Genomic DNA, 22,743 nt, shown 5'->3' with positions numbered 1-22,743 from the left:
AATTAAATAATCTAATAAAACCTCTAATCTTAATATTTCTATATATAAATGATTTAAAATTATTATTTTTAACTAATCTTCGAATTAAGATTCATTGCTTGATGGACCTATATTATTTGAAGCCTTTCTTAATGAATTTACTTGCCAAGGTTACTAGATAGTACATAATACAATAAATGGTGAATTAATGATCTATATTTTTTTTCCTCATCCTATCTCAATCAACCTTGTTTATTTGAATCAAAAAAAATTATTAATCAATACAACTTACAAGACCAATAAATATCAAATATTGGTCTTACATGTTGTCAAACATACAACTTTCAGTAGTTCTTTTATTTTAGCAATCATCTTCATGATCAAGGAAGAAGTTAGATCTTACTAGATACTGCTTGAATGGGTCAAAAAATTATATTTTAAGGTACTTTTCCTTAGCATCTTTGTCATGGATTGTACATTTATTTTAATTAGTATAATTAAATAAATTTTTCTATTTGTAACTATTCTTCTATGTCTTAAGCATATCCATAAGAAAATTGTAAAAACATTTAAGAAAGAATATAAAAACAAGTAAAAGCAAGATTTATTATAAGATTGGTATATAGTAGTGTGCATATTTCAGAGAAGTACACAGTCAAATGCAGCATCTTTGTAGAGACTTGAAATGACAATTTTTTTAAGACAATTATATACATAAAAAAAATATGCATTGATACATGTAAGGAATTATTCTTTGTTGTTTAGATAAACAAGATTTACCACTTTGAAAACTTTATGAGCTCCATAGCAAAAACCATGTACTATACATTTAAGAAATATCTTGGATCAAACAAGTTTGATTTATTTAATGTATGCTAGTGCATGAAAATTTGCATTAAGAGTATGTCTGAAGAGTATATGTTACAAATTTCTTATGAAAAGATATGTATCTTAATATTTTTCAATTCAACTCCTTATAGTGACATCTTTTAAGATTTCAAGTAATTAATCTCTCACTATGCATTGAAGAAGATCTACAAGCAGGTTGAAATTGCACATTTATGTGTCATTGACAATATTAAGCTATATAAACAAACCTTCACCATAATGCTTGGTTTGCCATACTCACATTAGATTTGAATCATGTTTTGTGAAGAACAACACTTCAACCTCAATAATTTTCACTACCATTGACAATTGTTAGAACTAACAACAGTCGTCATTCTTATCAAGAATATGGTTAAGTCCTTATCCTGGTCGTTGTTGTCTAGAAACACAACTATATAGTGAAAAATAAAAATATGGATGTTATTATAGAAGAGCTTAGAAAAAAGATGTAGTAAAAAAATAAGAATAAAAGAAAGAAAGGTAATAAAAGATTTAGTCTTAATATTGCTTTTTTATCGAAGGAACTTCTATTTACTTGGTAGAGGCATAATTAAGCCAAATTAAAATAAATCATGTAAGAAATTGATATAGGCATGTTTAAAAAAGAGTTTAAAATAGGATAAAATAAAACTTACCTCAAATTACCAAAAATTGATACTCAAATAGGACCAATAGTCAACTTGGGTCAAAATCAAACCTTGATTCATAAAATTACATCCATATGGTAATTTTGGAATTTTTTGATGGATCAAAAAGTGGGATTTGAGAGCAAACTTGAGGAGATATTTTTAGGCATTGGTTTTATATCAATTGAATCAATATTGAGTTTTTGGGAGATTTTTAAAATAAGAGATGTTCTCGGTTGGTTTAGATTTTGAGAAATAAAAATATATTTACAAGTTTGAGAATTTCTTGAGTTTTGTAATATGTGTTTGGATGAATTTTGGATAGTGTATTGGTGTACTAATTGTGAATGTGTGAAAATTTTGATTCAATCAAACAATTAGATCAAAGTGTGTGGAGGTTTTTGTGGGTTGAGGTCTTAGAAATTGGAGTTTGAGGGTTACTGAATATTATTAAGATCTTCAGCGATATATCAATTGGATTGAAATAAACTTTTGTTGTGTGAATACTAGACTCGATTCTCAACATTTTAGGTGAAATTTTGGAGCAATTCAATGGTTCAAGAAGGAGATATTGGCATTAGAAGTTCAACATTTAGATTGGAGTAGGAGGCTACTTAACACCCGATTGGATTATCTTGCATTTTTTTCAATTGGTAAGTGCAATTGATTTCATCTTTCTTGTGCTTGTCTTTAACTAAGACATTAAGAAGTGTGAAAATTTCAAATTAATATCAATGGTTTGATTATTAGTTGTTGAGGTTCTATTTGCTATAGGATTTATTAAGAGTTTGTTTAAGATCTAGGCTTTGATTAGGCTTTGGTTTAGGATTTGTTTGGGATTTGGTCTTAAACTTGTTTAGGATTTGTTTAGGATTTAGGATTTCATTAGGATTTTATTAGGGTTTGACATAGGATTTGATTAAGGTTCAATTAAGGTTTAAATTAGGATTTGACCTAAGATTTTATTAAGATTAAATTAGGATTTTAATTAGGATTATATTAGAATTTCTATTTTTAGTATTTCTTTAAGATAATTATTATTTCTATAAAGATTATTTTTATATTTTTTAAAGATTTCTTCTTATTTTTCTTCGAGATTAGTTTGGGTCTTCTTTGTGTTTCTTTTATAACTTCTTTTAAATTTATTTCGGATTGGTCAAAGTTCAATTAGGATTATTAAAGTCTACTTAAGATTATTTAAGATTTTATTAGACTTGATAGGATTGTTCTTACATTTCTACTTATCTTCTATAGCTAAGTATCTAGTACATTTTCAAGCAAGAATACACATAATATGACAATAGCAAATAAATTGCAAGTGTCTACAATTTGGACAAGCAACAATAAGACAAAATTCTTAGTCAAATTATTTTTATTAGTTTTTAACATTGATACAATGAAAGATAAATAATATTGCAAAAGAAAAAGATAAGAAAATGTGGTATGAAACATTGGTGCTGCTATATACATTGTGGAGTTATTTTGTACTAAGATAGATATCATTTCACAAGATTTGAGAGCTAAAGTATGAGGCTATGGAAATGGTTAGTAGATTATTGAGATTTTCCTAGAAGTAGTTTTCAAATGTGGGTAGTGTTGACATTTCTATTGGCTATAAGCAAAAAAAAATGTATATTCTTAGTATAAATCTTTTTTTTAATAAATGGATAGACACTCAAAAGTACAAGAATTTTTACACTTCATTTCTAAAATCTTAACTCCTCTTTTATAAACCACTCCATTGTTTAAAAAAAAACACACACACACACACACACACACACACATACATACATACATATACATATATATATATATACCACCTCATCGCCATTTGGTAAAGAAAAACAAAGAAGCATCAAATCCAATCCCAAATTCTCACAATCTCACATCAAAGAGGTCTTCTTGATGAGAAATTGGCCATTGAGGTGGAAAGGAGTGGACACGCTAGAATATGAAGCCACTTAAAGATATGGATTCTATAAATCCTTTGGTGTTGCACTTTAATTGGTTCTATGGCAATGGTAATACCCACGCTTTAGTTGACTAATGTGTTTGAGTTGGATTCATTTGTGAGAATTGCAATTGAAGGTTTAGGATGTAGGACCATATTACTTCTCCTAATCCTTGCATAGTTGAATTACATGGTAGAATCCACGCAACAACATCCAGCCAATTAAAAGCCTCCAAAAGTTGTAAGTGTGCATATAGCAATATGAAGTGCTCTTGTAGTTTGAGTTATATATATATATATATATATATATATATACATACATATAATATATAAACACATACAAAATACAACATATCACAATATAGAAAGTTTAAATATTATCATGTTTAATTTTTTTTGCTATATTAATTTTGTGTCAATAGAAAATTAGATCTCAATATCAAAATATATTGTATTATGTTATTAAATCAAACAAAAGTTTAATTTCTTGATTTTTGAAATATTGCTTGATTAATGTTATAAACATGCATGGATTGGAAGTCAAATTTCTTTTTACTTAAAAGAATCTGAATATTTGAAAATCTTAAACCAATTATTACTTATTAAGACTTGTTTAACTCAGTATGACAATCTGAATTTTACATCTTTAAGTGGGAATGCTTTTTTTGCATTTTAGTCAATGCTGTTAACATAGTTATACTGAACCAATTCAACATTTTCATAGTCATGTTAAGTAAATAAAATATTTCTACATATAAAAATGGGTGCGTTAAATTTTTACATTAGTACTTTAGCATTAAGCATCGGAGCAGTCTAACGACATGGTTTTGGTATTAATACTTCAAAATTATTGTGAAAACTTCCATCCATAAATTTATATTTGTGGATGTATTCAACTGAATTTCTGATGAAATATAAATTAGAAGTGTAACTTGTATTGACAAGTTGAACACCGATTTGATTTTTTTTTTTTTAAATTAAGTACATCCAATCATAAGGCCTAAGTAAACAGCTTGAAAGTATGAAAAAACCAGTAGTATTCTATAAATTTAAACAAAAATCTTGACATCATGATTTATTCAGCACAATAACATTCACGATGAAACAATTGTTTGATAATTTTCAGCATATTTTGTACGTTAACGGTTTCTACCAATATCGATTTCAAGTTATCTGGATATCTAAAAAGCCTATCAGCAAACAGATCATTTGTATGACACAGCCTTGGGATTCCCAAAAAGTTGAGTAGGATAGTGCTGAATTTACTGCTCTAACTGTGACTAATGTACAAACCACTGCCAGTTAAGGCAATAAAATTCTTCATGAACTCTCTGGAAGGGTTGACCCAGCCATGGCACAGTACATCCTAAGCTCCCATCGGCGTTGCGAAACAGTTCTTGGTAATACAGATTGTACTGACGTACTACCTTCAAATTATGCACTTTGTACATCTACGTTCAATACCTGCTTACCAAATACCGAAAAGGTTCCTATATTGTACAAATGAATTGGGTAATGTACAAATTCTCCTCGTACATGTAATAAAACAACAGCGATATAAATTCTACATTCAGAAACCAGGAGTGCCTAAATATGCGTCATTAGACTCATGCAAAAAATGTAACTTCAGCAGGGTAACAGCTATTAGCCCATGATCAAGTAATGTCCTTCGCAGTACGCCTTAAACAGGCGTAGGCCCTGCAGTACCCAAGTGAATGAGTTAGATTGTCGAGCTGAGACTTAAATGCGTTACTCTACAAGATGTTGATGAAAAAACAACTGCATTGAGATAGCATCTAACAAACATCCTCACAAACACATCTCCAGTTGAAAATCAATATTAAAAATATCAGTGCTTAAGCAAAGAAAAACTCAGAATGCATACCTGGAGTCTTCACAATAACCGTACAGCAGCACATTCTTTAAGAGGTTCTGCGTGACGACACAACTTTATTGTCGCAGTATTCCACATCGACTAATCTCAGGCGTTGTGATGTGCAAGGTGATAGAAGCCAATTTTGCACGTCGTCCCCAGATGCAGAGACACGACCGCAATTACCAACGACATCTGTGAAGGGCGAACAAAGCTGCGCTAGTTGCAAATCAACAGGTGTCTTTAAGACTGAGCTCTTAGACTTGGAATGAGAACCTTTTCCTGTAACAATGACTACACTCTCGGGAGCGTCTTCGCCCCAAACCAATGCATGATGAAGTTCTCCAAGCCAGACTGTTAACATGGTAATAGCTCCTCCAACCGATAATCTGCAGAGCAAAACGTTTGTTTGTGCTGTGAGCTTCTCATCTCATGAGATACAGCTTTTGAGATCTCTCATGTTCACTAATGTGACGTAAACAGCGTCGCCAACTAGCCTACACAGAAAGGAACTTGAGGTTCGTAGGGACCGAAGGACATGGGAAAGTTTGGGTGACTTTGAAGTGACGATTGTAATGGATGTGGAATCCCGCGATTCTACTGCAGGAATCGCTTCCACAATACTGAAATAGTAACTAGTGATATTAGTGCATACAACTCACCTGTGAAGGTCAAGGCACCATTCCGATTTACTGAAGATATAAAACGAATCATCGTACACTTGTTTCTCTTTCGCATGTCGAAGGACACGACAGGCTCGTTCTCCAAACCCCCTAGTCCACAGAGTATCCAAAAGAGAGTTGTAGAATGAAAGTTGTGCCGCCTTAGGCTGCCTGGTTAAGCCGTTAAACATGTTTGCCACGTCTTCCCAAAGCTTGTCATTAATTTCGCATCCATTAATCAGCATGAACAGAGTTCTTTCCATTTCAGATTCTGATACCTGCATTACCATCAAATTGGTGAGTGCACCACACTCCTTCCCAGATTATCTACCGTTCTTACAATGAAGTTGAAGACAGCACCGGGAGGTATCTGCATGCATAGAAGACAATAAAATTTGAAATAATAAAAAGGCTCCAATCAAAAGTGGAACAGTCAATTCTACCCAAATACCTGCAACCTTCGTAGAAGCACTTGCGCCTCTACCCAACAGTTGGATTTGCAGCAGGAAGACAAAATAGCGGAGTACGTTATGAGATTTGGTTGACAGCCTGCTCGTCTCATCATATCGAGCATTCTAGCAGCTTCCAAGTAATTCCCAGCCTTTCCATAGGCATCGATGAGAGAACTGTATATCAAAACATTACCTTCGTAACCGGACTCCCGCATGATGTTGAATACATTTCTGGACTCTTCTGGCAAGCCGGCCTTTCCATAAGCCTCCATCAGTGACAAGTATGTGACCTGATTGGGTCTTAAACCAGAATGCTGCATCATTTTGAACATCTCCTCAGCTTTTTGGTACAAGCCCTCTCGGCCATATGCATCAATCATGGCCGTGTACGCCATTACGTCAACGGATACATTAGTCCCTTTCATACCTTTAAATGTATTTTCAGCATTCTCCCAAAGACCAGCCTTCCCATATGCATCAATGAGGGCTGTGTACGTGATGTGATCCGGCTGGACACCATGCTCAACCATCAAGTCCACCAACTCCTCAGCTTTCTCATAAAGCCCTCCTTTTCCACAAGCATTAATAAGGGTATTGTAAGTGGCTGAATTTGGTTGAACACTCTGGTCCGTGTTTCCATCCCTCATATACTGAAGAACTTTCATCCCAATATCTAATAGTCCTTCTTTGCAGAGAGCGTCAATGAGAACATTATACGTAATAACATTTGGTTCACATCCATGCTCGAGGCCGTTGGTACCATCCCGCATGTCAAAAAAGACTTGTATAGCTTGATCGTAGAGACCTCCTTTAACCAGGGCGTCAATAAGCGCATTGCATGTCACAGTATTAGGTTGACAGTTGGGTTCATTTGACTCTTTCATGTGACTGAACACTGCAAGAGCTTCTTCAAACATCTTGGCTTTCCCGTAAGCATTAACCAGAGCGGTGTATGTGTACTGATCAGCTTGACATTTCTCTAATAACATTTCTTGGAATAATAAAGTGGCATTGTGAACCTACATCGTTTTAGAGCACTAGAGTCAGACATGCAGCGAGTGTTACATAGGATCAGTTAACCTAAACTGACGTCTAATCCTGTATGCATTCAAAGCAGATAAACATCGTGGAAGAAGACAATTGTCTCGTCACAAGTATGAGGGATACGTACTAACCCGACCCTCTCTCCCAAGAAAGCCAATGAGGCGCGTGTAGAGCCGAGAGTTGGGACAGTACCATGACTGTTTCTTCGACCATGAAAACACCTGCAAATAAGGACATCGAGTACAAACAATAAGTGATCAGCAACGTATTTAAGTGAAGTTGATTCCATCCTAGCACATCTTCACAGTCTTAGTGTTAGCATGCTATAAGAGAAGGAAAGAGTAACTGGTGCCAAGGAAGCAAGCAGGGAACAATTGTATAGCTCCCATCAAAATTGTTCACGTCATTGAAGGGACATACAAAAAGATAATCACCTCTAACGTGCATCTCCAATCATGCTGCCGTTGTAATTCAGTTAGCACACATGTAATGTCGAACGGGGACAATGGTTTGGGGTGCTTCTTCATCACATCGTCTATACTGCGAGACTGTCTCCATGACTTCCGCAAAGCAGCAACTAGAGATTGTATTTCCGGACTACAAGCAACTGCGTTTGAGAATCTAGGACGAGCCTCCCTGTGCGAGGTCAACAATCTTGGAACCTTAGCTCTCACGTTCTTGCTGTGACCAGAAATCCTTTTGGGTCTCACCTGGTTTCAAAAATCAGATTTAAGAGTTCAAATGTCTAATAGGAAATTATCACAGACTCAGATTAGGTCAGAAAAATATAAAATCTGTGGTAACCTTTTCTTCATTCAATCTAAAATCGGAAACTGAAACTCACATTTCTCACCTGCACTTTAGGTCGCACATTCAAGCCAACTTTAACAGGCACATCGACACGATGAACACGTTTCGTAACCGGCGTGTCAACGGGATCCACCGTAGGCGCAGGTTTCCTCAACTCCAATTGTGGCTTCTTAGCTGATGATTCTTCGGCACCCTTCAAATCTCCCAGGTTTCTACTTCCTCCGGTGTTCTCAATCATAATATTTGTCACGACGACCCGACACCTCATACCCTGTCTTCGAGACGACTTCTTCACAACATACAAGGTTATCCCCTTGAAAAATGAGAACTCTCCCATGGCGGAAGGGGATGAAGCGGCCATCGAGTCAATTTTTTTACTCGAAAATGACCGGAGGTGTGCCTCAGCGAAAGCTGTTGGCGTCATGACTTGATTTGCACATCTGGACAATACAGATCCAACTGGTTCAACGGTCGAAATAAATCGGTGGTCATGAATCTACAAATAGTTTCACAAGTTTGTATTTAAAAATTTAACCAAAGAGAGTAATTTTCCATCGCTGAGGTCCGAAGCTCGTGGCTGCGTTGTGCTAGATATACCTATTTACCGATTGCAGTGAAACCCGAATTCATCATTGGGAACAGTGGACTGTGAGAATTACTTCTACTTCGCTACACAGGGATCGAGAAATCCAAGCGGCTTTAGAAATCGTTTAGATCCTGTTTTCATGCAATCATGCGTGCTTCATCATACCGTAACAAATTGAATTCAAAATTATGCAAACCATCAAAACTGGCATGACTAGCATCATTTACTAAACTGGATAATTATAGAGAATATTTGTTAAGATTAATCATATATGTTGTCTATACCATTTCAAGTTTCTGATACGTACCCCTGCAGTGCCTTATTTGGGATAATTGGAACAAATAAACACATGCCTTGAAGGGAAGAGCCAAACCTGTTTAAACCAAAACGAACTCCTGATGCGGAAACTCTGTGAGAGGAACCTTTGGAGGTTCCAAAGGCTTGACATGATCCGCACGAGGAAGAGGGCAATCGCCCTCGAACCCAACACATGCTCACCCCTTTAATTCACTCGGAACATTGTTTTCCCTCCAATCCTCTTTCCCCAAAATTTTGCGGCCCAGGTCTTCTTGAGTCTAATACGTTTGTTAAAAGCAGTGGGCACACCATCAACAAATGCTTTGCCTGAACCTGTGTTATACCCAATCGGCAAGGTTGAGATCAAAGGTGCACAATACAGACAAATTCCAAATAGCATGTCCGTGACGTATTTAGTAAACTCAACAAAAACTGTGCACACAATCCGCTAATTTCATCAACTACAGGGTGCTCCAACACTTTCTCTCACACTCCATATTCACAAGCAGAGTAAGTACGGATTCTTAACCAAGACTCCAAGCATAAAATACCAACTGGGCGAAGTCAAAGAAACATTTAGACAAGAAGCCCTACACAAATCACATCAAAAACTCAAAAAACAAATTGAAATCTGGAAGAAAGGCACTCACCAAGATTAGAGTAAGCACCACATCACGGAGTTTCCCGGCGAGGATTGCATTCGCGACAGTACGAAACCAAGTTTCAGACTAACAGCACGGAACTACGAATCGGACTACGAATCGTGGTGCAATTGATGGTGGTGCGCCGGCGGGGTGAAGCGGTGATTGCGAGTGGGAGCTGGGGGGCGGTTTTAGAGAAGGTGGGTCCGATGGGGGATGCGAATGCTGTCCACAAAGATGGTGTTGGCAAAAGTGCAGGAAAGCCTTGCGCCATACCAATCTCCCTCCGTCGGCTTTCGCTTTCGCTTTGCCCCCGAGTGAGTGGCGTGGTATCGTGCCTGTTGAGGAGCAGAAAGAAGGTCTCTAACGCCGGGTCGTCCCGTCGAAACGCCGGGTCGCCGGTTACATCTCTCCATCACATTCCATTCCACACAATAGGATGGGATCATAGGTTTTTTTGGAGTTCACGATGATTTTCTTCTCCACTGTTTTTTTCTATTTAACATGTTTTACTACAAAATACCCACATGCAGTTTCATTAGATTAGTTTTCGACCGTAATGAAATGAACTCAGAGAAATAAACTGCAGATGTTCACGGTTTGATACTTTCCGAACTAATGAGGGACGTAGAATTTAGGGTTTGCAAGATCCTGGACCTCTGAGGCACAGACAATCTTTTCGGGGAATGAATACTTCCTTGTTTACTTAACAAATGAAGCAAATCCATTCTGTTGGGTCTCACACTAAGAGCACCCAGACATGAGACATATTTATATTTATATCTATAAAGCTAACCTAACATTATCGCATTGTTCCTAAACGAGATTAGTTTTAATGGTGGATCTCGTATCAAGAGAACTAGAATTCAGGTGGGATTGTACAACATTCATTGAAGTAACTGATGAAGCAAGTTTTCTATCGAAATGTGTGATGGCAGTTACGAAAACCTGGAAGCATCTTATCCACTCAGCTAATTAACGACAGACAGGAAATGGACCCGGCTGTCCACTCGCCAATTCAACCTCCACGTCTGATTGCCGTGAGCCACATTCATTCTTGGTCATAATTTCAGATGTGAACCTCTAGGTTCGAACTCAAGCAAGGCGGAGTTGAATCTAGAGTAGGGACTAGATTCCTCTGAATATGCTTCGATGCTCGCTGCTCACCACGGACGGCGTTTGCGGTTCAGGGTTTTCAGTTGCCAGCATCGCCTTGATGCAAGCTATGATTCTCTACCACTGGGTCGCTTCTGCCATCATGTTCTCGTCCAGAGAGCATCATGGACGCAGCCGAAGCGAACCGATCCCCGCTGCTTGTATCTACCACATACTGCGAAGGATGAATCGCAAACCGATTTGAGGCTACGAAACAGCGTTCCCCTCTCGCGTCATTATCATTCAGTAACTCTAGGAACCACAACGAGTGGCGAGGGCTAAAAATAATGTTTTAGACCGTGAATTAATTTGAGAACTCTGTAGCGATGCCTCTGTGGATCAGTTTCAGATTTTCGAAGTGAAATGCAATCCCATGATTGACATGATGCATGAAACAATTCTAAAACCACTGTGATGTGCAGCTTGGCAACTTGTGATGTGAAAAACTTTTCGCACTCTGTAAAATTTAGGGCCAAAGAGGAGATTCCAGTCAACGCGCTCTCTTGCACCTGGACTATGTTACGAAACCATTCGTAACTTGTTCTGTACAGCCTTCCTTCGATTTAGGTAGTAGAGGTCGTCTACAGGTACCAGAGGGACCACCTCGAGAACCCAACGGCGATATTTCTAGTCCTATTCTCATAACATCATTATATGTTATCAAGCATTATTCACAAACTGTACATGAAGGGATTAAGCACCCGAAGAAGAAACTACCACACTTGAGCATGAACTGGGTCCCGGGCGAGAAGCTCCAGTGCCGAACTGATGGCACTCTCTCTCAGCGATCCGAAGAAAGCGAGAGTCCAAGACTGCCATTCTCGCTTATCAAATCGCGTGTGAGGAGGGTTGAACCGGTTACGGTACTCGCTGGAGCCGAGAAAATGCTCCACTTTCCGGCCGGCAAGGACGAGATGGACCTTGTTGTCACACTGAAGGCGAGCCACAATGTACACTAAAGCGTATGTAATGTTGTTGCAACCCTCCCATGAGTCCACACAATGGCTGATTGTCTCTTCGGTCCTGATGTTGCAGATGGGCCCACAAATAGCATCGCTGATGTTCACTGAGGACAACGAGTTGCACGTCTCGCTAAGCTTCGACTTCAGGAACATCGCTAGTTGTCTGGTGTCGTCACTGGGTACGACGATCTCTCCCAGCTGGAAGGCAGACACTTGCGGCGCAACAATTTTATCGAACTCGTACAACAATCTCTCTCTGTCTTCCATTTCACGGTTTTCTTCAGAGACTCGCACCCGGTCCTTGAGCACAATCGGTAACAACGGTGATGTCGTCAGACCCTCTGCCTCATCACACTTCGAGCTCCTGATCAAGATTTCCATCTTCTCTATTGACTGTTTCGTGGCTCGAGTCAATAGTGGCGATGCTACTGTCAAGTTGAAGAGTTCTACGCTTGGATATAGTCGTGAGAATTCCCGAACAAGTGAAAATGATAACCTTAAAAGCCAGATGAGGATGCACTTCCCAATCAACAGAGTGAAGACAATTGTTCTGACCAACCACATGGAAACGAGGCAGTACACGCTTGATGACACAATCCTTTGAATGAAGACTTGCAGCTTCGACTTAAGTGTAGTCTTCATCTAGTTGCTCTCTTCACGCCTCCGGGAAAATTATAGAAACAAGGAGAATGGATAGAAGTTTGAAAATTTTCTATCGTCTCACACTTTTCGTGAGACTTGAGAAGAATAAGGAGGAGATAGATTTGATGTATTCCTGCCTTAACGTCGTGGTAATGTCGCAATGATCAAGATCAATTTTGTGTTTCCTTTCATGAATGGCCCATTCCTCTCCCTCCGTGTTCAGAATTCTAAGGTCTCTAACATCAGCAAACGGAGACATCAACAATCATATCATGACTGTCTTCGATTACATTCTTCGAAACCCAGTAGAACATTCACTTACAAATTATTGGAGCCACTCCCTTGTAGTTTTGCTACATCAATTTGTACCGTTGCATACTGGCTGAGTGACATTTAAACACCATGGCAAACATGCACCCTCAAGAACTGCTTGTCTATCTGCACATCTACACCGAGGTTGCAACAGCGCGAATTTGACATGCAGCAGTAGTACTTTGGACAGAGTTGAATAAGCGAGACAAGCCGAGACACTCAAGCGTGATATCCCACATGTCCAACATCTTCCTGCTCAATTTCTCAGTGAAAGCCTACAAAAACGGATACTCCTGTTTAAGCAGCTCTGCCATCATAATCATCTCTACCAAACAGGCAAGATGCTTCCATCAAATCACGCTTAATTCCAAACGCAGCTGATCGTTGTGTGGACACAAGTCTAAGCTACCTGACAATGGCAGTCGACTTGACAGATATGGCTTTATAGTGGAGTACGAAGCTGTAGGTGTTGCAACGAGCTGTTTCCGACACATCTTCAACAAAGAACCATGATCATCACCACCGCTTCACGCCATCGTCTGCCATCGCCAGCCTTCTCCGCGAGTAGCTGACGCTAGCAATGGAGCAGCCAAATGGTCCCAGCTCGAGAAAGAAACATGGCTTCCCCCCCGAAATGCGATAATATAATAAGGTCTGTGAACTGCGTACTGCTGAGTATGAGGCCTGTGGTGGCGTGAAAATTGGCAAGGAACTTCACTTATGTATGATTCTACTGCTGTCTATGATCCCTATCCACGAGGGAATTCTTCCTCACTCCATGGCGCCAATTAGCGTCAGTAGAGGATCAGTCTGGTACATGCTGAGCGGAAAAAAGTGATTCTGAGCTGTGAACTTCGATGCCTTCCCGAGGAGTTAATGAATGTGGGGTTCTTCAACATCAGTAGCCTACAATCTGAAGAAGTTATTCTTCTCTTCTGCTGTAAACTTCAGTAAGGAATATGCTCTCCCTGCGTACGAACTGCCAAAACCTTTGACAATCTCCCTTTGGACACTTCTGCTGCTGCTGCTCAACCATCTTTAAGCGTGGCAGCTTACTGCAGACGGGGCAGCCTTACAGTATCAATTGTGCCAGTTATTCTAAATTCAGCAAAGATTGTGTAACCTGATTTGCAGCCCCAGGCAGGAGAATCACCTCGTACTTGTGTGCAGTAGCAACTGACTGGCAGATATTCACGCACTGTTGCATGCGCAGGAGCCAGGCTGATTCTCAGGTGGACAATACCCCTTTTTTCTATTGAATTGCGTAGATCATGCAGCTCCTGGAACACTCATGCTGGAAACACCTGCACTTTGTTAACTAGCTTCTCAATCATTTCCTCATGGTCATACTCGCATGTATGAGTACATTAACTAATCGGTCGAAGCTTACAGGACAGCTGAAACAACGCAATTATGCACACACAGATTACTCCTCCAAGCAATACTGTTAAACAACAATCTCGTAATCAGTTCACAGTCTGGAGTGGTGTGTGTGTGAGTGTATATTTGCTGTAATAAATTAGCAGACATTGGGATTTGGAAAGCATAACCTCCTGGAGCTTTGTGCCATTGGTGTTTGTTTTATTGTTTTCCTGCACAACCCCCTACGATTTCCTCACCACTAGTTGCAAAATCAATCGCATCTAGGCTGCACGACGACGCTGCAAATACACATATGACACAGCCGCACTTCTCTTGTCAGTTGCTTCCCATGCATTAAATTCGTGGAAATGAAAAGAAATTAACAAATTAAATGCTCTGAAATTGAAAACTATGAACAGGTAAAGGTTAAAACATACCTACTTCTTCTACTACTTCTTCCTCTTGTGAACCTACATCCTAATTATTTAGTCAAGGTTAAATTACACAATAAAACTCAACTGGTGGGTTTCAACGTGACTATAGCTGAAATGTACATGACTAAGTTAAATCTGTGAAGTTCAACCCTACAGAGGCTTGTCTCCTCAGGCCAAAAGCTGGGCTGCTCCAAAGCTATGTATCCAATTGTAGTACAACATCTAGGCGTTCATTGACAAAACTTTCACTAGTAAAGGAAAGCTTTTCTGGAGCATGAAAATAAGTGTAACTGGACGATTGGAAGTTATCAAATTACAGCTACATAACCCAGAGATAAACAGCCCCACAAAAACAAAATTTCCATGGACCCCAGTTCTTGCACTGATTGGAGCTTCTTTATCTATGTTTTTTTCACTTTGTACCTTTGTGTGATTTGTCACATGGCTCTGTGAATCCAGATCATAGAATTTGTAGGGCTTGCTCCTTGACCTTTCAACTGTACGTGGACTTTTATGATTTCACCATAGAGAAGTTTTTATTTTATTGTATTTTATTTTAAAATAACTGGTTATTTCACTTTATAGATAAATTTGAAGGTCATCATTTATGCAAATTTTTTATGGGTAGAGTTGAACAGCTTACCCACTTTGTCCATGGCTCTTTAACAGACTGCGGCTTTAAACCTTGAGCGGCAGAAATCCACAAAGGTTATTCATGGACCCCAGTTCTCTCACTGATTGAGCCTTTGCCTTCCTTTTTCTTTTCTTTACTTTGCTTACTTAGCTTTTCTTTGTTTGCACCACATGTGATTCTTCTTTTGACTTGTTGAGGTACAAAATCCAACTTAGAACACAAACTGCATCCTCATTGGGTTTCCAACAGTGTGCAAACCACTACAGCTTCTGTGGCTACTGGCTTTATAAAAATGGCCACATACAATGCCCCACATATTTAGGGGTTTGTAGATAACTACACTTTTAAAAGGATAAAAAGATAAAGAATAAAATAAAAAAATAAACTGATGGTAGGTATGTGTGCTTGGAGTTGGACATTGTAGGTTGTTGACTTGTTAGATGAAACAAGCAGCCCTCAGTTGCAACTGTTACCATGGCCACTTAAGCTGTAATACATCTGGATTTATTTTACATACATATACTTGTATGTTGTTTGATATTAGCTCCAGTGCAATAAGGGGTGCTGAAGTAGTAGAATGGGTGGGAGGAAAATGTTTAGAGAATGAAGAGACTAATACAATAGCCAACATGGAATTCTTCAAAAAATACAACTTTCATGTAAATGACCATAATTTTCAATGAATATGAAATGAGGGCATGAAGGGTAAGCCTAAAAGTCATAGGCTTGACTTAAAGCTGCTTTCTAAAATTGAATCTTTTTAATTTAGTTTAAGACAAAATAATAACAAAAAAAAAAAATAACACAGATGAGCAATGTGAGTATATTTTGTCATTGAAGTAAATTATCTTTAATTAATTACTATATCATAATTCTATTCTTTGTAGAGCATCAATATCAATGCAATAGAACCTTCTTCAAATTCGGATTTTTTTCCTTACAACTTTTTATTTTAATGCCCCTCCTAGTATATGCATTATTAGCAACTTTAAAACTTTACTATATAATGTACTCATTATTTTTATTTTTTGCTATTTGCAAGTTTCTACAAATCAAACCAAATAATTTTGTAATTTGATGCTATAAAATCCATCTTAAAATAATCCAAAAATATTATGTATATTTATTTTTAAATTCTTTTTTTGTTATATCTTTTTGATTTAATCATAAAGATTGATTTAATATGATTATTTATCTATCTACAATAGTGCATGTTTTTATTTTATGTATTAATAAGTTTGTAATTTTTTAAAATTTTATGTTTAATGTTATCTCTATTAATTACTCTAAACTTTGAAATTAGAATTTTTTTCATTTATCTCAAATCCTAACTAATATGTATATGTGTATATAAATATGCTAGATGGTAAGGTGGGGTATTTAATATCATATACTATCTAATTTTTATTTATTTATCTATCTCTTTTACCTCTTATACAATCCTTGTATAAATCTAGACTAGAAATTCAAGCCACTTTAAAATTTACAAGTTATTTTTTTAAATAACTTTTTTGATACAAAAGTGTTGCATAATGCACAATATGATATTTGGTTTACATTACAAAAACATAGTTAATATTACTTATGCTTTTACCATCACAACTTTTATGAAACTATGAAATCTTGTAACCTAACTTCTTTTATTTATTTATTTTCATAATATTTATTTTAATATTTTATGTAATTATGCAACACTTGAATCAAAGATGAAATTAAAAGAATAGTCTTGTGATATAAAATAAAGTAAATTAAAATTTAAAAGTAATATGATAAAGCCATTAATATTTACTACTATTTTATTCTTATATTAATATCAAAATATCAATAAAATTTGCTATTTTTTTAAAAGTGTCACAATTAAAAAAAATTACATAAGATAGAATAAATTCTTTGGTTAAGCATGCTAGTTTAATATAAAAAATATTATATTCTAATAAATATTATTTTTAATATAATTTATTATAAGAAATAATTAACAACATTTCAAAATATTTTGTTCTCTTAAGATATTTCAATGAATATAAAACAATCTAATATTATCTTTGATATTTTTTTTTTTGAAATACATGTGCTATAAGTATATGCAATAAAAACTAATAAAATTACTTAGGAGAATGATAGAATTTTATAAGTATGCAAATCTTTCCTTAAAAATTAATATACTATTTAAATAGATTCAAAAGATGGATTATATAATAATTCAAAATTAAATAGAATTACACAAGAATTAAAATAGATCTAAAATATTATACTAAATAAATATTATATACATAGAATTAATTAATTATTAAAAATATAATTCTTATGTATTATGTAATATTAACTACTATAAATATTACTACAATTTCAAAGTTGAAAACTAAGATAAGTATGAAATTAAGCCATTTTAAAAAAATATTTAATAAAAAAATAATAAACCACAAAAAATTATTATTATTATTATATTTAAAAAAAAAACATTGATTAGGTTTGTAAATTAAAAAAACTGATGCAATTATGCCATTAAGGTTTGATACATAAGAATTATAGTTTTAAACTAAGGTTATTAATATAATGGTCAAAAACTTTGATTGTTACTGCAATGCAAATCCAATTTACTTCAATTAATTATTATTCCATATATATATATATATATATATATATATATAATTTATTTTAAAAAAAAATTAAAAAAAAATTAAAAAAAAAAAAAAAAAAAAAAAAAAACCAACTTGCAGTACAATTGCTTCATAAAAATTTAGATTTAGTTTTTAAAATAAAAATATCAAAGAACAAAAATGAATTGTGCAAATTTAAAAAGCATGAGTTTAAGAGCACTATATATATATATATATATATATATATATATATATTTATATATATATTGAGAGTTCTTCATATTCTTTGAAATATAAATATGTTGAAATTTGAATAAAATAACTTGAACATCATATACCATGTTTAAAGTAATATGAAATGCTTGTTAAATGTTGTTATTTAAATATTTAGAATGTTTTATGTGGTAAAGTTTTTTAAAAATTACAATTATTAACACATCATATATTAACAATGAATTTGATACAAAATCCATGAATAAATGTGTATGTTGTAACATAATTTTACAACTACAAAATATTATAGAATTTTAGTGGTTTCCTAATAGCTTTTACTTCAAAAAAAATTAAATTAATTTATTTAATATCTTCTTTTTTTTTAATCGAACCTATGTAATTATTAATAAGAATACAATACTAATTTTAAAAGTTAGCAATAATATGAAGTATGTAATATTAACCACCAAAAACATAAATTGGTGTTATATGAATAATTGAATATATAATGCCTTTGTTGTGCACCAATATTTTATATATATACCACATCACATAGTCTAAAAATGTATAAACTATGTCTATACTAACGTACTCACATTAATAAATATGTATCTCCAATGTACAAGTGGCAATGTTAACAAAGACACCACACAACACCAATCTACATTTGGTTTGAGTTGTAGCTCAATACCTATAACAATAAAAAAATTATGTGGAATGGTCTTACATAAATACTATTAAAACTAATAATAGAAGTAATTCTAAATATACATAGTTTTTCAGCAAAGCCAAGGCCAATTAGGCCTTTTTTACTTGTTCCATGCATCATCAATGAATCCCCTTTCATGATGGTGCATTCCAATCAACATCAATCCAATCAAAGAGCTATGTAATATTAATCAAATTAACTTCTATTAACTTATTAATTTCTTTTAGATTTCCTCTTATACTGTAGGTAAATCCATCTATCGATATGAACTTCATCTAAAGATGGTGTCAAACACCTCATATATTAAATTATTGAACAAACATTACATAGGATTATTATATCAGATCTATGAGTTCTTCTATTGAACAAACATTACATAGGATTATTATATCAGATCTATGAGTTCTTCTATAGAACATGCACATAAAGTTGGCTAGAATCACATTCAAATTAGGATCCACCATACCAATTATATTTAGTAAATAACAAGGAGCATAATTTTTAGAGAGATTCTATTATATTTTTTATTACAAACTTCTAACTTCAACACACTACTTGAAAGTACTTTCTTAAATCTTAGAATGACTCAATTGCTATCATATCTAATATAGTTGGTAAAATTTTCTTAAAATAAATATAATCACCTAATAGAAATAGACATAGTTGCAATCTATAGCCTCCTTCCATAATAGTGGCATATTACAGAATATTATAATGTTAAGCAATAGTAAGTTTATCAAATGCTATTGGCCTAGTATATTAGAATAAAATTTTTTATGTGTTACATACTTCTATACACATATTGGAATCACACATTTTAACTATTGCATATGTATCATGTTTAATAGAAGTTAGAAAGTTTGGTTCTATCTTATTTTACAATAAAATAATAATAAAAAAAAATACTTAAAGAAGCTTGCTTATTATACATGTATTATATAGCCAAGTAAGATAATTGCAGGTTCTACTCTCTATGATGTCCTTTTTGTAGAGTGTATTTTTTAAAAGTCTTCTTGATAGTTTGTACCATGTATTTTGTTAAATCATCTATTTTAGAATGAGATTGAAATATAGCCTTATAATTAATAGATGCCTCCTTTAGTAAAGCCTAAGAACTCATGTAAAAAATTTCTACCATAATCAATTAACACCTCAATTGGTGCCTCAAAGCAATTTAGAATCCAATCAAAGAAAGCATAAGCTACTATTTCACAAAATTTGTTAAGAAAATTCTCTAATTCTATTCATTTAGAAAAGTATGTAATTATTAAATATATATATTTTTATATTTTTTTAGTGATAAATAATAGCCATTCAAATACAAACTCCATCAATATTTTAGGCCCATACTAAGTAAAGATTATAAAACATGTATTTAAATATTAAATAAAGAGTGGACCTAATCACAAACTTGGCATCTAAAAACATGTTGTAATTTTCATTGTATATTAATCTACCAATATAGATTCTATAGAAGACTATAAATTCTCTTTAGTACGAGCTATTCATTTTCTTATGGCCTCAGTAACACATATTTTTTTTCAATTGGCATCTTCCTATATAAATAAACTTCCTTCCAATTGAACTATTTGGCTTATTGTAGGATCTTATTTTTCTCTTTAGAAATTATATTAAGTAGTAAATTTTTCTTCTTTGAGTAATTCAAAGTTAGTCTATCTTCAAAAAAATTATAAGTGCCTTCAAAATTTTATCTTCTTTTTATTTTATTACAAGCACCTTTTGATGAGTTTCTATTTATTGATAATAAAAAAAACACAATAATATATTTTATCTATGTACATCTTTTTTTTATTTTTCTTAATATGCTATCTAATTCTTGTAGAAGCTTGTTGGCTTGAGCGTGGATTCTTAATCAATCTATCAATATCTATATTCACCAATGTTGCTATATAGACCACCTCAAAGATATAATCTTATAGCATCAAGGCCCACTATGTAATTTTTTTAGTAAATTTATTAAATTCTATAAGACATTTAAATGGTTGATGGTATATTATAAAGAGAAATTTATTGCCATATAAATAACATAAAAAAGTATGTAATCGACCAAAACACAATTATATATTCTTTTTCATATGAATTATATTGAGCTTTGATATTATTATTTAATCTATTGGCATAAGCTACTACCAATTTCTTGTATTCATTATCTATCTAAGTGAAAAAAAACTCCAATACTCTAAGTATTCTACTTTGTATGAAGTTGGTATTGCCTTTCTAAAATAAGCCTATATAAGATTAGTGCATTAGCCAATCTAGCCTTAAATTCTATAAAAACTACTTCTTATTTATCACCTTATATCCACTCTTGATTATTTTTTGTGAATATAATTAAAGGTTTTGATATGAAGGTAAAACTTGCAACAAACTTTTAAAAATAGTTAGATAATCCAAAAAAAAACTCGCAATCAACTCACATCTTTGAGTCTTAAAATGCTTGCAAAGGCTTCTACCTTATTCTTCACAATCCCAAGGCCTCTTGGCTAAATCATATGCCCTAAGTATTTGACTTATAAATAGAAGAATAGACATTTTCTTAAATATAATTTTAGCCCATGATCTATTAAGTACTCCAATACCATTTTAAGATGTTTTTTTATACTCTTTCTTGTTTTTATTAAAAACAAAGATATCATCAATGTAACATCTTACAAAAAAGAGTTGCAATTTTTTGATGTAATATAATTATATGGTGAAAGAAAAAAATATACGGATTTTATTATAGAAGAGCCTAATTGAAAAATATAATAGCAAAATATAGATAAAGAATAGGAAGGTAGAAAAAATATTTGATATTGAAATTGCTTTTAGTGAAAAAGACTTCAATTTATTTTGTATAATCATGAAGAAGGAAAAATAAAGTAGAATAGAAAAATAAATAATATAGGAATATTTAAAAATAAATTAAAATAATATGGTAGAAAAAATTATCTTAAAAAATTAGGAACTGATACCTAGAGAAGATTGTTTATGAACTAGGGTCAAAAGTTGACCTTCAAATACAAATCAATACCTTTATAGCAAAGCTAACATTTTTTTGTTAATCAAAAAATGAGATTTGAGAAGAAAATTTAGAATGTTTATCAGAGATTTAATTTCAAGTGATATGGATATTTTTTGAATTGCTAATACTTTTTTAAAATAAGAGCTATTTTCAATAACTTTGGATTTTGAGAAATAAAAAAAATGATATATTTAAAAAATTTATAAATGTTGTAGTAAATAGATGGACAAAATTTTATGAAGTTATACATTTTCTTGTCTAGAATTTGTTTTAAAGTTTAAAATCAATCAAATAATTAAATTAAAGAATATTAGAATTTTTTTACATTAAGATCTTAAATACTAGATTTTTAAGATAAATAAGAGTTATTATAATCTTGACCAATCTTCTAATCAAATTGGAGATTATTAAAAAAAAATTACATTAGAATCTTAGATATATGATTTTTAAAGTTAGTGAGGATTATTATGATGTTAAGAAATCTGCTAATTGGATTAAAGCAAATTTATATGAACAAGTATTAAAATTTGTTCGCAATAATTTTTTCAATTTTGAGATCAAATAAATGATTTAATAAGGATTTTTTTCTCAAACAAGATCAAAAAATATAATTACAAAAAAAACCAATATTTGAGCAAAATAAGAATATTTTTCTTAAAATAAAAAATTCAATTTTTACCAAAATTCTTATGTTTGTTATTAATCATTGTATTGCAATGTATTTAAGTTTTAAGAAAGATAAATATTTTAATAATATTTATTGAATTTTTTAATTTTCCATAAGAATTCATTAAATTTTAGTTAGAGTTTTTTAGATTTTTTTAGAATTTTATTATAGTTTTTTGCAATCTTTTTAAGATTTTATTAGGATTAATAGGATTTTATTTTA

General features: G+C 33.5%; 1 protein-coding gene across 4 annotated transcripts; it reads right to left on the bottom strand.

Annotated features, from left to right (window-relative positions):
* Positions 1 to 4,685: 4,685 nt before the first annotated feature.
* Positions 4,686 to 10,128, bottom strand: LOC112281436 (uncharacterized). Of its 4 annotated transcripts, none has more exons than XM_024517948.3 (9): positions 9,819 to 10,128; positions 9,245 to 9,501; positions 8,320 to 8,725; positions 7,910 to 8,185; positions 7,607 to 7,696; positions 6,431 to 7,450; positions 5,980 to 6,257; positions 5,330 to 5,706; positions 4,686 to 5,142 (listed from the first exon to the last, which is right to left on the bottom strand). In XM_024517948.3, exons 2-8 carry the CDS (start codon positions 9,361 to 9,363, stop codon positions 5,367 to 5,369), a joined length of 2,529 nt encoding a protein of 842 aa, XP_024373716.1. In that variant the 5' UTR covers positions 9,364 to 9,501; positions 9,819 to 10,128; the 3' UTR covers positions 4,686 to 5,142; positions 5,330 to 5,366. The 4 variants fall into 4 exon arrangements, with proteins under 4 accessions (XP_024373716.1, XP_024373717.1, XP_090105643.1 ...); XM_024517949.3 differs by having other exon boundaries at positions 8,329 to 8,725; XM_090249517.1 differs by lacking the exon at positions 9,819 to 10,128 and adding an exon at positions 8,883 to 9,002 and having other exon boundaries at positions 9,245 to 9,382.
* Between the last annotated feature and the right edge of the window lie 12,615 nt (positions 10,129 to 22,743).

The sequence above is a fragment of the Physcomitrium patens genome, chromosome 4 (assembly GCF_059467195.1).
Source record: "Physcomitrium patens ecotype Gransden chromosome 4, ASM5946719v1, whole genome shotgun sequence".
NCBI lineage: Eukaryota > Viridiplantae > Streptophyta > Bryopsida > Funariales > Funariaceae > Physcomitrium > Physcomitrium patens.
Note: the sequence above shows the minus strand (reverse complement) of the source record. Positions and strands in the feature narration are given on the sequence as shown.

Excerpts from the sequence above, each read along its gene's own strand:
- LOC112281436 (XM_024517948.3), bottom strand. The coding sequence starts at position 9,363 with ATGTGTTGGGTTCGAGGGCGATTGCCCTCTTCCTCGTGCGGATCATGT. Across the intron at positions 8,726-9,244 it reads GTTCGTTTTGGTTTAAACAG|ATGTGCAAATCAAGTCATGA; the intron begins GTTTGGCTCTTC and ends TGTATTGTCCAG. Across the intron at positions 7,697-7,909 it reads ATTGGAGATGCACGTTAGAG|GTGTTTTCATGGTCGAAGAA; the intron begins GTGATTATCTTT and ends CCTTATTTGCAG.